At 41.1% G+C, this 19,468-nt stretch overlaps 1 protein-coding gene across 1 annotated transcript in view; it reads left to right on the forward strand.

Moving 5' to 3' along the window:
* efl1 (elongation factor like GTPase 1) overlaps window positions 1-19,468 on the forward strand; it is a 146,257-nt gene that overhangs the window by 102,182 nt on the left and 24,607 nt on the right. The window contains exons 16-19 of the mRNA XM_022669519.2: window positions 565-696; window positions 4,324-4,471; window positions 16,861-17,621; window positions 17,980-18,213. Coding sequence (XP_022525240.2) covers window positions 565-696; window positions 4,324-4,471; window positions 16,861-17,621; window positions 17,980-18,213 — 1,275 coding nt within the window. The remainder of the gene's footprint in view (window positions 1-564; window positions 697-4,323; window positions 4,472-16,860; window positions 17,622-17,979; window positions 18,214-19,468) is intronic.

Below are 19,468 nucleotides of genomic sequence, written 5' to 3' on the forward strand. Positions count from 1 at the left end.
CTCCTCCAGACTTCTCTCCACTCAAGCACTCTCGCTTCCACGCCTGCTGCGCTCCGAGGGCGGCTGAGAGAATGGGCTTCAGTGGGCTAAATGCGAGAGGTTAGCTTGCTGACTGACTAAACCCGTCGATGGAGCCCTGCGCCGGGCCGATCTGCCGTCAGCCGGAGACGGAAATGTGTTTTTTAGAGATTCTATATAAAGCAGGCCTGTCTGGACGCTAGCATCACTGAGCCTAGAGAGCATTGAAGGATCAGTTTTCATGCATCTTGGCATCATGTTCTCCTCCACCAGTCTTACACACTGCTTTTGGATAACTTTATGCCTGCACTCCTGGTGCAAAAAAATTCAAGCAGTTCAGCTTGGTTTGATGGCTTGTGATCATCCATCTTCCTCCTGATTATATTCCAGAGGTTTTCAGTTTGGTAAAGTCAAAGAAACTCATCATTTTAAACCTTTGATAGTATAAAAGTATATTGTGATGTCAATTTTAACCATATCGTCCAGACCTATAGACTGTGTTAATGTATTAAACCTAGTGTTGTTGTGTTGCCGCTATCTCTGCAGGGATTGCAGGAATGGAGGACTTCATCCTGAAATCAGCCACTGTCTCCACCTCTCCAGCTTGCCCCCCCTTCACCCCCCTCAACTTCGAGGCCACGCCCATCGTCAGAGTCGCAATCGAACCCAAACATCCCAGTAGGTGTTTGCATTACACACACACACACACACACACACACACACATTTTTTATTTTGCACAAAATACAGCTTGCATATCAGAAGCTCACACAGATGGACAGACTATCAACTTTTTATAGCCAATTATTTTATTTATTTTTTTGTAGCGAACTATTTTTTAGGTCAGAACGGCCCGCATTTAATTTTTTTTTTCTGTCTAAAACCCTGTTCACACCTTGCATTATCTTGCTTTCTGTGTGTTCTGGTGGCACAACGTACCAGTGAGAATTCTTTGTGAATTTCAAGCCACATCCCTTGTTTTCAAGTGTGAGCCTTAAATAAATAGATATAAAAAAGAACACTGTTTCATTACCAGGCTATCAGTGCTCAGTATACCAAGGTTTCTAAGATACAGAAACCTTACTGCAGGGCTTAGGTTCAGTTCGGGATATCATATTTCGGTTCGAATCCCGGTTATACAGCTTGCCATCAGCTGCCGGAGCCCTGTGAGACCACAGTTGGCCTTGCTCTCTCTGTATGGGTAGATAGCGCTCTTTCCTTTCATCACTCCTAGGGCATCTGTGAGCTGATGTATCGAAACCGAGTCGCTGCGTTTTCCTCCGAGTGCGCTGTGATGCTATTTGGCAATGATGCCAATGATCAGCAGCAGTTCAAAAAGAGTTAGTGGCTGACTTCACATGTGTCAGAGAAGGCATGTGCTAATCTAAAGTGTACATTTTGGGTACAATTCTCTCATACTGTGCAAGAAAACTCTTTAAGGACGTGAGAAACATAGTTGTTGCTCTCCACAGGAATTGCGTAAGCTATAAGAAGTTGGGCTAACACCCTAAAACTGAGATGTCACATGATGGACGTGGTCATCATGAGTGCTGCCAGCATTGCTGCAGAGGTTGAAGAAGCCGCGTCAGCTTTGTCTGCATGGCACTGTCCTAGGAAAAAGCCTCTTCTAAAGCTGATGCACAAGAAAGCATGCAAACAGTTTGTTTAAACCCTAGCCAAGGATGTTTTTAGACCTTAACCCAGTTGAGTACCTTTTGGGGCATCCTCACACAGAAAGCGGAAGAGCACAAGGTCTTGAACGTCCACCAGCTCCTTGATGGTGTCCTCATGGAGGAGTGAAAAAAGGATTCCAGTGGCAATCTGTGAAGCTCTAGTGAACTCCATGCCCAAGAGAGTTAAGGAAATGCTGGGAAATAATGGTGGCCAAACTTTGGTTTCCAGTGGTTTAGACATTAATAGCTGTGTTGATCAACTCTGTCTGCATGGAAGTGTCCTAGAAAAAAGCCTCTGCTAAAGCTGATGCACAAGAAAGCCGGCTACAGTTTGCAACAGTTTGCTAAAGACAAGCAGTCCAAGAGCATGGATTACTGGAACCGTGTCCTATGGTCTGATGAGACCAAGATGAACTTGTTTGGCTCTGATGGTGTCCAGCATGTGTGTCAGTGCCCTGGTAAGGTGGAGTACCAAGACAACCCAAGAAGTCCCTTGTCTACAGTCAAGCATGGTGGTGGTAGCATCATGATCTGGCCTAGTGAAGCTCTAGTGAGCTCCACGCTCAAGAGAGTTAAGGGGATGCTGGAAAATAATGGTGGCCATACTTTTGTTTCCAGTGGACATTTACACTGCTGTAGACAAAAGTGTGTATCTATTTTAGTAAGAAAACTATCATGTGATTGTGTGTGTGTGTGTGTGTGTGTGTGAGTATCGTTAGTTGCCATGCTCACCTCGACAAGCTTACAGCAACACTGTCCTCCATATGGAACTCATTAGCACAGAACTCAGTTAAATGTTTCCCTTTTTAGAGCACAAAGGAACTGGCTGATGGCATTGACACACACACACATACACACACACTGGGCTCATTGTGTAGATGAAAATTGCCCCTCAGCGCTGAATTCAGGATTATTTTAGCCTGAATTACTCTAGATTGACCTTAGGTCAGCAGAGGTCACTGCGGAAGAGAGTGTCACTTTGTGTGAAGTGTTCACACTCACTCACTAGGACAGGGGTGTCCAAACTACGGCCCGCGAGCCATTTGCTGCCCGTTTCCTTTTTTGGAAAGGTATTTAAAAAAAATAGAATGAAAGCTAGGTGTCAGAAACGGGCCAAAGAGTCTAAAAGCGGAGAGGGTGCGCATTTCTAGCGCAGAAAAACGGGGCAAAGAGTCTAAAAGTGGAGAGAGTGTGCATTTCTAGCGCAGAAAAACAGGACAAAAGAGTCTAAAAGCGGAGAGGGTGCGCATTTCTAGCGCAGAAAAACAGGCCAAAGAGTCTAAAAGCAGAGAGGGTGCACATTTCTAGCGCAGAAAAACGGACCAAAGAGTCTAAAAGCGGAGAGGGTGCGCATTTCTAGCGCAGAAAAACGGGGCAAAAGAGTCTAAAAGCGGAGAGGGTGTGCATTTCTAGCACAGAAAAACGGGCCAAAGAGTCTAAAAGCGGAGAGAGTGCGCATTTCTAGCGCAGAAAAACGGGGTAAAAGAGTCTAAAATCGGAGAGGGTGCGCATTTCTAGCGCAGAAAAACGGGGCAAAAGAGTCTAAAAGCAGAGAGAGTGCGCATTTCTAGTGCAGGAAAACGGGGCAAAGAGTCTAAAAGCAGAGAGGGTGCGCATTTCTAGCGCAGAAAAACGGGGCAAAAGAGTCTAAAAGCAGAGAGAGTGCGCATTTCTAGTGCAGGAAAACGGGGCAAAGAGTCTAAAAGCAGAGAGGGTGCACATTTCTAGCGCAGAAAAACGGGGCAAAAGAGTCTAAAAGCGGAGAGGGTGCACATTTCTAGAGCAGAAAAACGGGGCAAAAGAGTCTAAAAGCGGAGAGGGTGTGCATTTCTAGTGCAGAAAAACCGGCCCAAGAGTCTAAAAACGGAGAGAGTGCGCATTTCTAGCGCAGAAAAACTGGGCAAAAGAGTCTAAAAGCGGAGAGGGTGTGCATTTCTAGTGCAGAAAAACCGGCCCAAGAGTCTAAAAACGGAGAGAGTGCGCATTTCTAGCACCGAAAAACGGGCCAAAGAGTCTAAAAGTGGAGAGTGCGCATTTTTAGCCCAGAAAAACGTGCCAAAGGGTCTAAAAGTTGCCGTAATGAAGAAGAGACATCATGAAATTAAACATCAGTTTGAAAAATAAAGATAAAGATAGTAAGTCAAGTAAAATGGTGTGTAAATGGAAAAAATCTGGAAAAAAGTATTATTTAAAGTGGTATATTTCATTATTTGTTTTATTACAGAGTGTGGCCCGTGACTTCAAATATATTTCTCTTTCTGGCCCCCAACAAAAAAAGTTTGGACACCCCTGGTTTAGAGTCTTATATCCCTTTCTGTGCTCTCTTATTGTACTACACCTATTGTTTGTTTCTACTGTGTTGTGCAACTGCTACTGGCTGCTAAATTTCCTTTGGGATCAATAAAGCATCCATCCATCCATCCATCCATCTTTCCTGCTCAGAAGAGTCCTATTCTAGTGGCAGTACTTTTATACAGGGAGTAGACAAGTTTAAAGAAGCCGAATGCTGCATTTATAAGAAGAGCTGTCCACAGATATTTGGAGATATTGTGCAATAACAAATCATTGTATTATTGACTGTCTGACTCTGGCTCTCGTGTGTGTGTGTGTGTGTGTGTGTGTGTGTGTGTGTAGGTGAAATGCCTAAGCTGGTGCGTGGGATGCGGCTGCTGAATCAGGCTGACCCGTGTGCAGAGGTGTTGATCCAGGAGACCGGAGAACATGTTCTGGTGACGGCCGGAGAGGTGCACCTGCAGCGCTGTCTGGATGACCTCAGAGAAAGGTACACACCTGTGTGCGTGCGTGTGTGCGTGTGTGTGTGGCGTAATCACTGTACTGTACTACAGCTCTTTATATCGATCAATAATCAATACTATTTCCTGCTCTAATTAGAAAAACAAAAATGACCATCACTGATCATCAGTAAAATTTGCATTTCACTTGAAAATCAAGGGAGATCAGAGTCTGGAGGAAGAGTGGAGACACACACAGTCCAAACTGCTTGAGGTCTAGTGTGAAGTTTCCACCAATCAGTGATGGTTTGGAGAGACATGTGATCTGCTGGTGTTGATCCACTGTTTTATCAAGTCTAAAGTCAGTGCAGTGAAGTGTTTTACCACAAAATCTTACAGCACTTCATGCTTCCCTCTGCTACTGACAACTTTTATGGAGATCCGGATTTCATTTTCCAGCAGGACTTGGCACACTGCCCACACTGCCAAAAATACCAATTGGTCTTATATAATATTCTAATTTTCTGAGACTCTGATTTTTGGGTTTTCATTGGCTGTAAGCCATAGTCATCAACAATAAAAGAAATAAACACTTAAAATTGATCACTCTGTGTTTAATATATATATATATATATATATATATATATATATATATATATATATATATATATATATATATATATATATATATATGTATATATATATATATATATATATAATATAATATAAGATTTCAATTTTTAAACCGAATTACTGAAATAAAGTAACTTTTCAATTACATTCTATTTTTTGAGATGCACTAGTAAGTACATAGGAGGTCAATGGAAATATTTAGAAATATATATATTTTTAAGTTGCAGTACCTTAAAGGACAGTTAGGGGGCGATGTGGATTGTGTTATACACTACAGTGTAAAGAATAATATCAATCTATTATAGCAATAAAATGCATTATTATAGAGAGCATTATTATAGTTGGAGCCCGTCTCTGTGTCTCTCGGCCCCTCTTTCATCTCTCTCTCTCTCTCTCTCTCTCTCTCTCTCTCTCTCTCTCTCTCTCTCTACATCATTAAATCTTTTGGAGTCTGGTTGGTTTGGGACCGGCTTTGCAGCATCCAGAGATCAATACTCTTTGATATCAGTTTCTATGCCAGGAAACTGTTGATGCCCCTTTGCTGCCGCTAAGCTAACGCTAACTCCCCCCGCTGTGCTCTGTGGGACAGATTTATGAAAGACTTCAGCATGTAAAACATTTTTGCACTCGCACTTCCAGGTATGCGATCAATAACTTCAGCGTTTTTTGGAAAAGTGCCCTAAACGAAGCACACGCCCATTTCTTCTGCTAGCCTTGCTTAGCGCTAATTGCTCTGGCAGCGTTCGTCTCTCAGCAGACTGTGCAGCTGTTCAGACGTATCAGTCGATTTTATATATCACCCTTTCAGTTTTCGTCTGCCAACTGTTTCATTTGAGAGTTTTAGCGAAAATGTCACATCCTGAGCAAAATGCCAGTCTTATTTTTACATCAGATGGTCTGAGATAGAGTAGCTACAAGCTAATTTTAAGCTGTAATCCGGTTAAAGGTAAAAGTGTAGCCGAAAGAACATAGATGGACCATTCCACCAACTGGGTGCCATTTGCATTTTGTAACTCCTTCCAATTAAACTTTTTTTTTAAATAATATTTTAACTCTAAATCTAATAATACCTGTATTTAACTATTCAAAACATGTACTGGTCAAACTCTGGCAGCTTTACTTTTTTTTTTCTTTTACAAGGGTTCTAAGCTGAAGATGGTTATTTTTTTTTTTGTTCTGTTACCAAACCTCATTTCGCATTTAAAAAGTATGTTTAAAAGAAAGTCCACTAATTCCTTTAATTTGATCTCATGAAAGTGTTTATTGTAAAGAAATGGTTGATTGCATATTCAAATAATTGATATTTATGAAAAAGAAAATCACTATATATGCATGCACATTGTATTTTTCTAAAAGATTCTAAGCTATTTTTATTTTCAATCAGGAAAACCCATACCCGAAATTGATCAAATTTATTATCATGCAATTCATTAAACAAATGGATCAATTATTAACCAAACAATTGAAAAAAGTGGTATACATTAACTAATATTTACATTAATAAATCAATAAACCAGGCAACAATACTCACTCCTGTTATTGGAATTCACTCCTGTTACTGGAATTCAGTCCTGTTACTGAAACTCACTCCTGTTTCTGGCACTCATTCCTGTTACTGGCGCACTCTCCTGTTACTGGCACTTATTCCTGTTACTGGAACTCACTCCTGTTGCTGGCACTCATTCCTGTTACTGGCACTCAGTCCTGTTACTTGAACCCACTCCTGTTACTGGCACTTATTGCTGATACTGGCACTCAGTCCTGTTACTGGAATTCACTCCTGTTACTGGCACTTATTCCTGATACTGGCACTCAGTCCTGTTACTGGAACTCAGTCCTGTTACTGGAACTCAGTCCTGTTACTGGAACTCAGTCCTGTTACTGGAACTCAGTCCTGTTACTGGAACTCACTCCTGTACCTGGGACTCACTCCTGTCACTGGGAATCACTCCATTTACTGATAGTCAGTCCTGTTACAGGAACTTATTCCTGTTACTGGCACTCAGTCCTGTTACTGGAACTCACTCCTGTTACTGGCACTCACTCCTGTTACTGGAATTCAGTCCTGTTACTGAAACTCAGTCTTGTTTCTGGAACTCACTACTGTTGCTGGCACTCACTCCTGTTACTGGAACTCACTCCTGTTACTGGGACTCACTCCTGTTACTGGCACTCACTCCTGTTACTGGAACCCACTCCTGGTACTGGCACTTATTCCTGTTACTGGCACTCAGTCCTGTTACTGGAACTCACTCCGGTTACTGGCACTCACTCCGGTTACTGGAACTCACTCCTGTTACTGGAACTCATTCCTGTTACTGGGACTCACTCCATTTATTGATAGTCAGTCCTGTTACAGGAACTCACTCCTCTTACTGGCACTTAGTCCTGTTACTTTTTATGTTTTGAGTAACAACAATAAGTTTTAGCATAGAATTAGCAAAAACATGAAAAATAGCTAAATGGCGGCTATGCTAATAGCACGAGGACACTGAGCACATTCTAGTGATTTTCCCAAAATGTTTTTTAAAAATAAGATCTAAGGATTCATTTAGGTAACAGGACAGAGTGTTGAGATTGTAGTGATAGTTACAATAAAATCAAATTTACAGCAAAACAAATGAGGGAATTTAATTTTGGTCTTCCCGTGATCATCAGAAAAAACAACTGATGTCACTTCCTGTCGTAGATGTGACTTGTAGAACGTTGTTTTTAAGCATAGGTTGGATGTAAAGTCACAACAATGCAAAAAAAAATACATCTCTGAAGGATTTGATTAATTTTATTTCATGGTAAAGTGTATAGTTAGTGAATAGGGACGGGTAACAAATGCTATAGTAGTTTTTATTAACAATACATATCTTACTTTTGCAATTAGGTCAATGTACAATATACTATGCTCAAAAATAAAATGTATTTTAAAGTTATTCTGTGTGCACAGACTAAAGGTTTGGAGGACATGAACTCTTTGATTTGTATTCAGGAAAATATTGATTTTAAAGAAGTTCAGGAAAGAGACAATTTTAGGATGTTATTCGTTATATTTTGACATTTTGATTAGCAGATTTTCTGATTTTTTTTTTTTATATAATTTCTATTACAATTACAATTATTCTTTTCAGTAACGTTCCTTATCAAACATAAAGCCTTTTTATGTAATGCTTTTTTATGTAATCCTCAGGATTTAATGGTGTAATGTCAGGCAGACAATTGACAGAAATCCTGGCTTGTTTTTATTTTTCAGTTTTTTTGGGTAAAGCATTACTTTGTAAGCAGTTCCTGATGGCCTGTCTAAATCATGATTCTAAAAGACATAAAAGCACTAGTGTAGATTATTTTAAAAGCTGTGCAGAAGGTCAATCTACATTTATAAAGGTCCAGACTTTGACTTTTTCTATGTTAGAGTTGACTGACGGGGAAAAAAATCATAATTATTAAAAAGGCGCAACTTTTGTGTGCTGATTTTAATGAGACCCCGGTGTAGATTTGGTCGCCCTTGAGTTTTACCTTGTACCAAACGCACATCTGCATAAATTATCCCGCGCTGAATTCTAAATACCTGCAAATACAGCAGCACCTCGTTCTGTTGCATATTAGCCAGTCAGATGTCGTTTCACTGTTTTTGAACACTATTATTGTTAATTACGTTATATTTTGAAAGGGAATATGTACTTTCAGAATTCTTTAGTAAAGGCAAATATTCTTTAGATTCTCAAGCATTTGGATGCTTAAATAGTTTGTTGTAAGCATGGTAAGAATGGTTCCTATTTATCTTCCTATTTGAATGTCTGCTCAACCTCACTACCACAGTGTTAGCATGCTAGCTACTGTTCTCGCTAAGCCGTTGAACATCAATACCGCAGTGTTATTGTTTTGGCTACTGGCCTAGTCCAAAGTTCTTACCACAGCATAGTAAGAAAGCGTATGCATGCCGGCTATCAGCTTCATCTACATCATTATATGCTTCTACATCAACAGTACTCTTGAAACATTGCTAACACAGTGCTAACATCAGACGTTAAGCGGGAAAAAAAGTTGCTACACTTTCTGTTTTTTCAGCGTTTTCAAACATCGATGCCACTGCATGAACTGCAATGTTAGCATGCCTGCTACCAGCCTCCTCCAACACTGCTACTGCAGCATTAGCACAACGGCTACATTTAAGTAATATTAAGTATATAAGATAATTTCAAGAGCTGTACTGAATAATTCATAGTAGTTACTAAATAATTTATAGTGAGTATTGTATTGTTTGGATATTGAATAATTCATAGTGGATATCAAATAGTTCCTATTAGAAACTGAATAATTAATACCATTTATTGAATAGACCATAGTGGACATTGAATAATTAAAAGGCATTAAATTGAATAGTTAATTGAATAGTGTAAATTGAATAGTTCCTAGGAAATGCTGAATAATTCATATCGATAATTCATATTAACCGTAGTGCATACTTAATAATTCATAGTGTTTATTGAATAATTCATAGTGGAAATTGAACAGTTCCCAATAGATACTGAATAATCCATACCAAATATTGAATAAAGATTAGTAGATACTGAATAATTCATAGTGAGTATTGAATCAATCATAGTGGTTATTAAATAGTTAATAGTGGATATTGAACAGTTCCTAATAGATACTGATTAATCCATACCAAATATTGAATAATTCATAGTGGATACTGAATAGTTCCTATTGAATATTAATGAATGGATGGATATTGAAAGTGGATATTGAATAATTCATAGTGGATATTGAATATTTCCTAGTGGATAATAAATAATTCATAGTGGATATTGAATAGTTCCTAGTGGATAATAAATAATTCATAGTGGATATTGAATATTTCCTAGTGGATAGTAAATAATTCATTGTGGATATTGAATATTTCCTAGTGGATAATAAATAATTCATAGTGGATATTGAATAGTTCCTAGTGGATATTGAATAATTTATAGTGGATACTGAATAATTCGTAGTGTATACTGAACAGTTCATAGTGGATATCGAATAGTTCCTAGTAGATACTGAATTATTTGTAGCAGTCATGCGATAGTTCATAGTGGATACTGAATAATTCATAGTGGATGCTGAAAAAATCATAGTGGATACTGAATAATTAGTAGCAGTCATTTAGTATTTCCTAGTGGATACTGAATGGTTAATAGAAGATACTGCATAACACATAGCGAAAATTAAGCAGTTTGTGGTAGATACTGATTGCTTTATAGTAGATTCTGATTTTTATTAGCATAAAACATTTCCACTCAGAAGGAGTGTGTCAGTAGGGTAGTCATGTGACTCTGTGCACGTGTGTGTGTGTGTGTGTTCTGATGCTGAAATCATTGCTGATGCTGGAATTGAATGACTTGTTAGGCAGAGCAGGAAAGTGTCGGGAGAGGAGAACGCCAGCTTCCACAGTGAGATCCTGCCTGCAGAGTGCAGCACCAGCAGACGTCTCATTAGCAGACATCTCTCTATCTCTCTCTCTCTCTTTCTCTCTCTCTCTCTCCACCCCACCCTTCTCTCCTCCCCAGGGGGTTTGATTGGCAGCGGCGTGTCCGTGCCGCCCGTTTACAGCAGCTCTGATTACTCACACTTGTTAGTGTTAAGCTGAGCTGTTGTTGGTCGGGGGAGGTTAGCACCTTTAGCTTTGACTTCCCTCATCGACAGATCGACTCAAAAACATCGTCTCCAAAGATCCGGAGCCGTCGTCCAATTACTGTTCCTCTGTAGCTGCTGCCCTTCCCCTCTGCCTGTCACTCACCCCCCAACTACACCACTACACCACCACCACCACCACCACCGATTCCCATGTTACAGAGAACGAGGTGTAGGAGTGAACCTCAGCGCTGACCCTGATTGATTTTCTCACACTGCGCCGCACTGTTATTGAACAATTAAACACACAACACATATTTAGAGCTTTCAGCGTGATCCTGATCCCGCCTCAAAACATACCTACAGCTTCACTTCACCACTTTAAACTTGAGGAGTTCTGAAATCTTACAGAGATTTTCAAGCTGAACTGCTTGAATTTTTGCACCAGGAGTGCAGGCATAAAGTTATCCAAAAGCAGTGTGTAAGACTGGTGGAGGAGAACATGCCAAGATGCATGAAAACCAGGGTTATTCCACCAAATGGTGATTTCTGAACTCTTTTAAAACTTTATGAATATGAACTTTGAAAAGTTCTGAAAGTTCTGCATCTTTTTTGTTATTTCAGTTATTTCTCATTTTCTGCACATAAATGCTTATAGAAATAAACAACAATGTTCATTTTACTCAAACATATACCTATAAATAGCAGAATCAATGAAACTGATTCAGAAACTGAAGTGATCTCTTAATTTATTTCAGAGCTGTATATGCATACCTTTTGTTTATTATAAACTATGCCTAAAATATTATATGTATTATTGGTGTATTATAAAATCACCCGAGGATAAAAAGGTAAAATGTTTTTATTCATTTTATTTTTGCCTGACATTTGTTGGTGGAGGAATATTTTTGTTTGTTTTTCTCTAAGTTAACCAAACACTTAATTAATAAAATAAACATAAGTAAAGAATAAGTAGAATACTATTTACCAGTGAAAAATATAACCAATCATGCTAATGATAAAATAAATATAAAATTGCAATTTCAACTGAAAATTGCTAACAAAAATTATATAAAGAAACACTTAAATAAAAGTTAAATAATAATATATAAAAAATGTTTTTACATTGTATTTTTGAAAAAAAAAAAAAATATATATATATATATATATATTAATAAACAAAATGTACATTGGAAAAAAAACATGTATTTAGCCCTCAGTTTTTTATTTTATTTTATTTTGCTATGTTTTGCTATATTTACTTTTTGTAAAACATTTATATAAAATAATATAAAATATTTTTGTTCCTAGCAAAACAGGCCTGCATGCACTTTAAAAACTTTAAAACCTTTTTTTCATATTTGTATATGTATATATATATATTGTTAAGTAATTGTCTGCATTTATGGCAAATTTCGGTAGCATGTGCTTGAATCAGAACTGTCTGTTTTTTTCAATGTCTTTTTGTTTATTTTTATTCCTCTATCTTAAACAGCCTGCTTTTCTTTTCTGTTTTTCTTTTTTGTCTGTATCGTCACGACTGAGTAAAATGTTAATGACCTCTGCTCTGATTGGCTGTCTGGCACGGTGCCTGATTCAGACAGCAGTGTGTGGAGAGAGCTGTAAGATCAGTCTGGAATCTCCAACTGGATGTGACAGTTCAGTAATGACAGTTTTGTGGGGGCATCAGGGGTCACCCCTAGGGTCAGCGGAGGGCGAGGGTGTGGGGGGGGAGGGGTTGAAGTCGACCTGCTAGCAGAAATTACAGCGTAGCATTAAATGCCCCACAGAGCACTTGGAGCGGGGCCAGGCTTTAAAAATAACCCTGGCAGCTTCAGAGTCAGAGCGGGTCAGCGGAGCCCCGGCCAGCCTGGCCCACGGCCACCACAAACCAGGTCACCGCGGTCACGAGACCGTGACATCACAGCCGCCAGCAGACGACGGAGGGGGAAAATGGGTCAACTGCCAAATCACGTCACCCACCACCACCCACCCCCTTCCCCCACCCCCCCCGCGTGAATCTGGGCTCGGGCTCTGACTTCGCGATTAGCTATTGTTTTGGTGAATCAGGACATTTTGTTTGAGGGCGCTTTATTTTCGGACGCTCGTTATCAGCAGGTTCTGCTGTGGTTTGTGGATAAACTGTGGGGAGAAGAGAGAATTAGAGTTTATAACGTGGGGTAATGACTGCTGTCTGTGTGTGTGCAGTAAAACACACTCCTCACAAATTCATACCGCCCAAATAAACTGTCCTGCTTACATCACTGTGCCTCATTTTCGAAAATTTGCCTTTTTTCCTCTCTGTCTTTTCATCTTTCTGTCTCTCTCTCTGGAGTAAACACTGTTCTGCAAGTGTGTTTGACTCTATAATTGCTTAATATCACCTAATTAAACCTAAACAGCAGATTATTAACTGGAGAGTTCGTAATGTATTCCATCTAGTTACCCTATTTTTCGAAATAGTGTGCACTTAAAATCCTAATCTTTAATTTTCCCATAAAACGACAGTGCGCCTTATGTATGAATGCTACCAGTCAGGTATATAAAGTTTCTCCAGCACTAAGGCTGGGTGCAGCAGCATTAGCATCATTCAGAGGCGGGTATATTGGACTGTAGTCCGCTTAATGTAAGTAAACAGAAGTGCTTTACTAACGGTAAAGATTTTCCAATCTTCTACTCTCCAACTTTGGTTCGAATTGTAGCGTCCTGTAGTTTCCTGTTCTTAGCTGACAGGAGTCAGGGCACCCATGTGGTCTTCTGCTGCTGTAGCCCATCATCCGCCTCGAGGTTTGACGTCATGTTGTTGTGGTTCAGAGATGCTCTTCTGCAGACCTCGGTTGTGACGAGTGGTTATTTGAGTATTATTTTACTGTTGTGGTTCTATCAGCTTGAAACAGTCTGACTATTCTTTGATCTCTGACCTCTGGCTTCAACAAAGCATTTAAGCCCACAGAAATCACTGAGCCGCTCACTGGATACTTTTTCTTTTTCGGATTATTCTCTGAAAAACTTTAGAGATGGTTGGGCGTGAAAATCCCAGTAGATCATCTGGAGTTTCTGAAATACTCAGACCAGCCCGTCTGGCACCAACAACAAACCATGCCACGTATAAACCCACTTAAATCACCTTCTTCTTCACCATTCTGATGCTCTGATGGTTCGAACTGCAGCATATCATCTTTGCCATCTCTACATGCCATGCCTAAAGTTTCTCTCACGTGATTGGCTGATTCAACATTTGCGTTAATGTTAATAGTACCAAATAAAGTGGCCGGTGAGTGTATATTATGTCATTAAAACAACCATGTGAAGCACATTTATTCTTATTAGTAAATGATGCAGTCCATCATGATGGTGCTCCATCTGTGCCTTAGTGAGCATACAGTAAATCTACCACAGCAGTGTAGAGATCATCTCATCTGCGTTTTTCACATTCTCCTCAACCTCTTGTGCTAAATGAGCTGAATTCCTCACGTCAGAAAGGTTCTGCTGGGGCCTGTTCACAGTTACTCCGGCAGGGTGGTCTTGACGGCAGCGGGGGAACGCGCAGCGAGAAGAAACAGATATTTCTTCTGTAATGACAAAAGACGTCGTAAAAGAGACGTTTGTCGGCGTCTCTCATAACCGTTAATAAGAAAGTGGGAGAAATTGGCCATGAAAAATAATGAGGTGGGAATGCTGAGTGAGTGGCAGGCCGAATAAGAAAGAGAGAGAAAGAGAGAGAGCAAGGAAGCGCGAGAGAGAGGAACTGGGTAAGCGAGCGAGAGAAGGAAGACGTCTGTGTGAAATGCTAATCCACAGCGCTGTCAGCAGAGCCTCCAGACAGCTCCCATCTCCTCGTCTTCCTCTTCTTCTCTTTCTCTCTTTCTCTCTCTCGCCGCGAGTTTCTAGTAAACAGTCTCTGCAGGATTATCTCCTCCCCAACCTGTTCCACGACTCTCTGGATCTAACTGGATTACCGGAAAGGCTCGATGTTGCCGTCTCGAGAAGAGATGGCAATAATTGTCGAGCTGTCTGCCCCACTTGAGGACGTCCAATTAGCCACCAGACTGACCAACTGTTGGTATTAAAGCAGCGGCGGACAGGTTGGACTGGGAGTCGATCACGGCCTCAGCGTTTTATCTAGTGGCGCTTCTTGTGCTTCAATACTACAACTATTAAAACAAATCAGCGCTAAGAAAAAGTCTTTAGATACCCAACTAAGTTCTTCTATTTTCGCTGCTACTCAGCACTCAAAACCTATATCAACCCCCACCTTTGTTCTGGACTTTGACATGACCACTCCACAGTAAAAAAGCACAGTACTTGCTTGTTTGATTCAGGGTCATTGTCTTGTTGCATAACCCAACTGTGCTTGAGCTTTAGAAAATTAAGTTATGAACTTATGGTTGGATTTTCTCTTTCCATTTAAGGTTCTTTTTGCTTATTTGTCACATTTAAGCTCGTCACTTAGTAGATTGCAAGTCTAGACTTAGACAAGACCACTTTAAGACCACAGGCGTTTGGATCATTGTCCTGGTGCATGATCCAACTGTGATTGAGCTTTTGTAGGACCTTGACAACTTACATCAGTCATAACTGATGAAGCACAGTTTGGTTATGCAGCAAAACAACGATCCAAACAGATCTGGCATTTCTCCATAAAAACATCACACCAACTGTAAAACATGGTGGTGGTAGTGTTGTGATCTTGGGCTGCTTTGCATTCAACTGATGAAACATAATTGCAAGGAGAACGTCCAACCATAAGCTCATAACCTAAAGCTTCTAAAGCTCAGCTGCGTCTGATCCTCTGGAATCTTGAACATTAAAGAACAGGATAAAAAGAAAATAAGAAGTTATGCAGATAATTAAATAAAGGACTACAGTCTGTAAGAAACGAGAAGGTGTATTAACGTTATGACTGATCTGTGTACATATGTATTCATGTGACATACAGTACATGATTCTGAGTATTGATTCTGGTATTAATAATTCTGTGACAGAATTATTTACTGTATCAGGCGGTTGCTGTGTATTTGTTTGTAATTTGTGTTTACCCAGAGAGAGAGAGATAGAGATGAATGGACGCTTGAATATTTTCAGGCTGAGCGCTCCGCTGTAAATTAGCTTTTATTGCGGCATCATGATTCGCCGAAGAAACCGGAGCTTAGCCTATTACAGCTGGCCAAGCGCCAGGCCTCTGTGCTGGGCTGTAACCTTCTTTCATGTTTCCCCCTCATTGCTTTGTTAAATAAACACACTGGTCTTTTTTTTTCTGCTACGGTTAAGAGATTATGCTGTGAGAAGTGCGACAGTTAGGAGGCAAAATGTGACAAAATATATATTTTTTTATTATTATCATGCTCTATAATAATTCCTCTGATCTATAGTGTGACTATAATACGCTCGAGTACATGCAGCGGGTGATAAAGACTCATATTTGCTGTGTTTAATGACCATCTTCTAAAAGTGAAGCCATCATGGTTCTACTGCCATTGTTGGCTGCTTGAGGTTTGATGTTTATGTAGCTCCGCCCATCCTCATATGTTTCAGGAACAAAAAAGCCAGTTTTCTCTCTTATTTTTCCTTTTTAAACTGTCTTTTCACCTCCAGTACTCACACTAGGCAATCCGTGCCATGCCTGGGCACGGTTATTTCACCAAAAAGCACGGCTTCATTGACTAGTGTGATCAATCCGAACCATGCCTGGGATCGATACGCAGCACCGCCATCAGGAAAAGCACCCCCTCTCCGGAGCAGGCGCTGTATCGCTCTGTATGTAAATGTGTCTGTCACAGCACGCTCGGAGGAAAGCGCAGCGGCTCGGCTCCGGTACATCAGCTCACAGACGCCCTGTGCTGCGGACATCACCCTAGGAGTGATGTGGGGAGAGAGCGCCATCTACCCACCTGGAGGGAGCAGGGTCAATTTTGCTCCCTCTGAGCGCCGGCATAGTGCTCATAGTGGCAGCGCTTTAGACCGCTGGACCACTCGGCGCCCTGACAGCGACAATACTTTTAACTGGTACTGTGTTTCAACCTTTAGACTTGCCAAACCACAAAAGCTTAGTCAATAAGAGTCTACAGAATGATCTGTTATAAATATGAGTACTGGTTGCAGTTAAAATGCCGTATTAATATGGTTTGTTGCTTCTCTGATTCTCTGATTGCTGTATCTGATTGTTCCTCTTTGCTGCGCTCTTGATTTTTCCCCTCAGATTTGCCAAGATTGAGATCAGCGCCTCCAAGCCCATCATCCCGTTCCGCGAGACCATAATCCGCCCGCCCAAAGTGGACATGGTGAATGAGGATCTGGGCCGGCAGCAGAAGGTCGCGGTCATCCATCAAGCCAAGGAAGAGCAGTCCAAGTACCCTGAGGGGCCCCAGGTGGACTCCGGTGGCCTGGTCAACCTCACCACCCCCAACAAAATGGCTACCATAGGGGTTCGGGCCGTTCCGCTTCCCGAAGAAGCGACGCGGCTGCTGGAGGGGAGCGCCGAGCTGATCCGGACCATGGAGCAGTTCAGCCTGTTCGCTCGAGAAGGAAAGACTCTGGAGATCAGCCAGAAGACTCTTGAGCAGATTCAGGAGTTTAGGACCAGGCTGGAGGGTCACCTGCAGGGCTGGAAGTGGAGGAACGCTGTGGAGAGGATCTGGGCTTTCGGGCCGAGGCGCTGCGGGCCCAACATTCTCCTGAACGGTGTGGAGGGATATCAGAGACCATCGGTTTGGCAGTGTCTGGAGCAAGAGAAGGAGAAACCTGAAGCTGCTACGCTTCGAGATTTTGATAACAGCATCGTTAGTGGTTTCCAGCTCGCTACGCTCTCCGGCCCGATGTGCGAGGAGCCTCTGATGGGCGTCTGCTTCTCAGTGGAGAGCTGGGAGATGAAATTAGCACCTCAGTTTACTCAGCAGGACTCGGTGGAGGAGGAGACCGCTTCTCGACAGGGTTCAGAGAACAGCGACAATGAAACAAGAGGTAGGGCATCATATTGTTGTTTTTTTCTGCAATCGTGCTCTTTGTATGGTGGCTTAGTGGTTAGCATGTTCGGCTCCCAGCACTGGGGTCCTGGGTTCAAGTCCCTATCTGGGTGGAGTTTCCATGTTCTCCCCATGTCTGCGTGGGTTTCCTCCAGGGACTCCGGTTTCCTCCCACGGTTTAAAAACATGGAGATTGGATACTCTAAATTACCCAGAAAAAGTTTAATTAAATACTCTAAATTGATCTGGTAAATTGGATACTCTAAATTGATCTGATAAATTGGATACTCTATGTAGGTATTTTAAGATTTAATCTGATTTAATATGTATGTAATGGTTTTCTCCCTGTCCTGCAGCTGCAGTGAGTGGAGAGTCTGAGTCTGGTGGAAGTAATGAAGCAGAAGCAAGCTCTTCGTCTGCTGGAGGTCAGAGCAGATGGAGGGGGGACGTGACGGACTGCTACGGGCCGTTCTCCGGGCAGCTCATCGCCGCTATGAAGGAGGCCTGCCGCCACGCCTTCCAGGCCAAACCCCAGAGACTGATGGCCGCCATGTACACCTGCGAGATCATGGCTACTGCTGAAGTTCTGGGTGAGCAGAAACTATAAATTCTTCATTGAGTGATCTGTGAATATTGTGGTACTGAATTGAATTGAAAAGAAATAGAAAGCAGTAAAGACCTACAGTAAAATACAAAAAATAAAAAAAATATTTATATAATATACATAATTAAAGATCCTTAACATCTAAAAACTCAAGAATGTAAAAAATCCAAAAAAGAAAATCTAAATAAATTTCAAACTTTTACAAAGTAAGTAAAATGATAAAGAAAATACAGCTCTGGAAAAAAAGAGACCACTTAATAAAGATGAGTTTCTTTAATTTTACCAACTTGAAAAGCTCTAGAATATAATCAAGAGGAAGATTGATGGTCACAAGCCATCAAACCAGGCTGAACTGCTTGAATTTTTGCACCAGGAGTGCAGGCATAAAGTTATCCAAAAGCAGTGTGTAAGACTGGTGGAGGAGAACATGCCAAAATGCACTTCTATCATTTTTATACTCAGTTCTTATACATTTTATACTCAGTTCTAATTCAGAAATCCTTACAGCCAAGCTGAGATGTTTACAATAAAGTAAAAAAAAAAAGGTTATTGTAGTAATGATTCAATTCCAGGTCATTCTGCAACGTTTTTATTGCTTTATTAATCATGAAATTCTGACACGATATAAAGAACAAATGCCAATTTCAGGTTTTGTCACAAAAATTAAAATACAAGGTTTGTGTGCAACATCGTATGAACCGTATTGACTGTATGATCATTATATTTGCATTATTTGTCCATATAATATTAAGTGAGCAATCCCTGGACACCAGACGCGTCCTGACTGCCCGGCGTTTGTTGATTTAATAGTGAAAAAAAAGTGATTTGCTGCTGCACTTCTTTCTCCATGAAGCATCTGAGGACGTAACCTCGCTCAGCCTCTGCTCAGATCCAGCTCCCCCGGCCGCTCTCTGCAGAAACGCACAGCGTACCACACACAGAGGAAATGCTTCTCCCTGTTCCATAATTGGAAGCTGCTGTGGGCCGCTCGTGTTTTGAGGAGGTGATGTCATAGCGCCGGGTCCTCGAACAAAGGCTGGATTGTCTGGAGAACATGCCTGAGTGAAAAAGGAGCCAGCTGAAGGAGTAAAGGGATCCTGCCCCCGGAGGACCCCGGACCTGGGAGAAAAACGGCGACGTCTCCGGGCCGGGAGAGAACGGATAAATAATTCAACAAACAGCGCAAATGACTTTTCCCCGCCGTCCCTCTTCCTTATTTTTATACATCTGCAAAAATATTC

The sequence above is a fragment of the Astyanax mexicanus genome, chromosome 16, assembly GCF_023375975.1.
Source record: "Astyanax mexicanus isolate ESR-SI-001 chromosome 16, AstMex3_surface, whole genome shotgun sequence".
NCBI lineage: Eukaryota > Metazoa > Chordata > Actinopteri > Characiformes > Acestrorhamphidae > Astyanax > Astyanax mexicanus.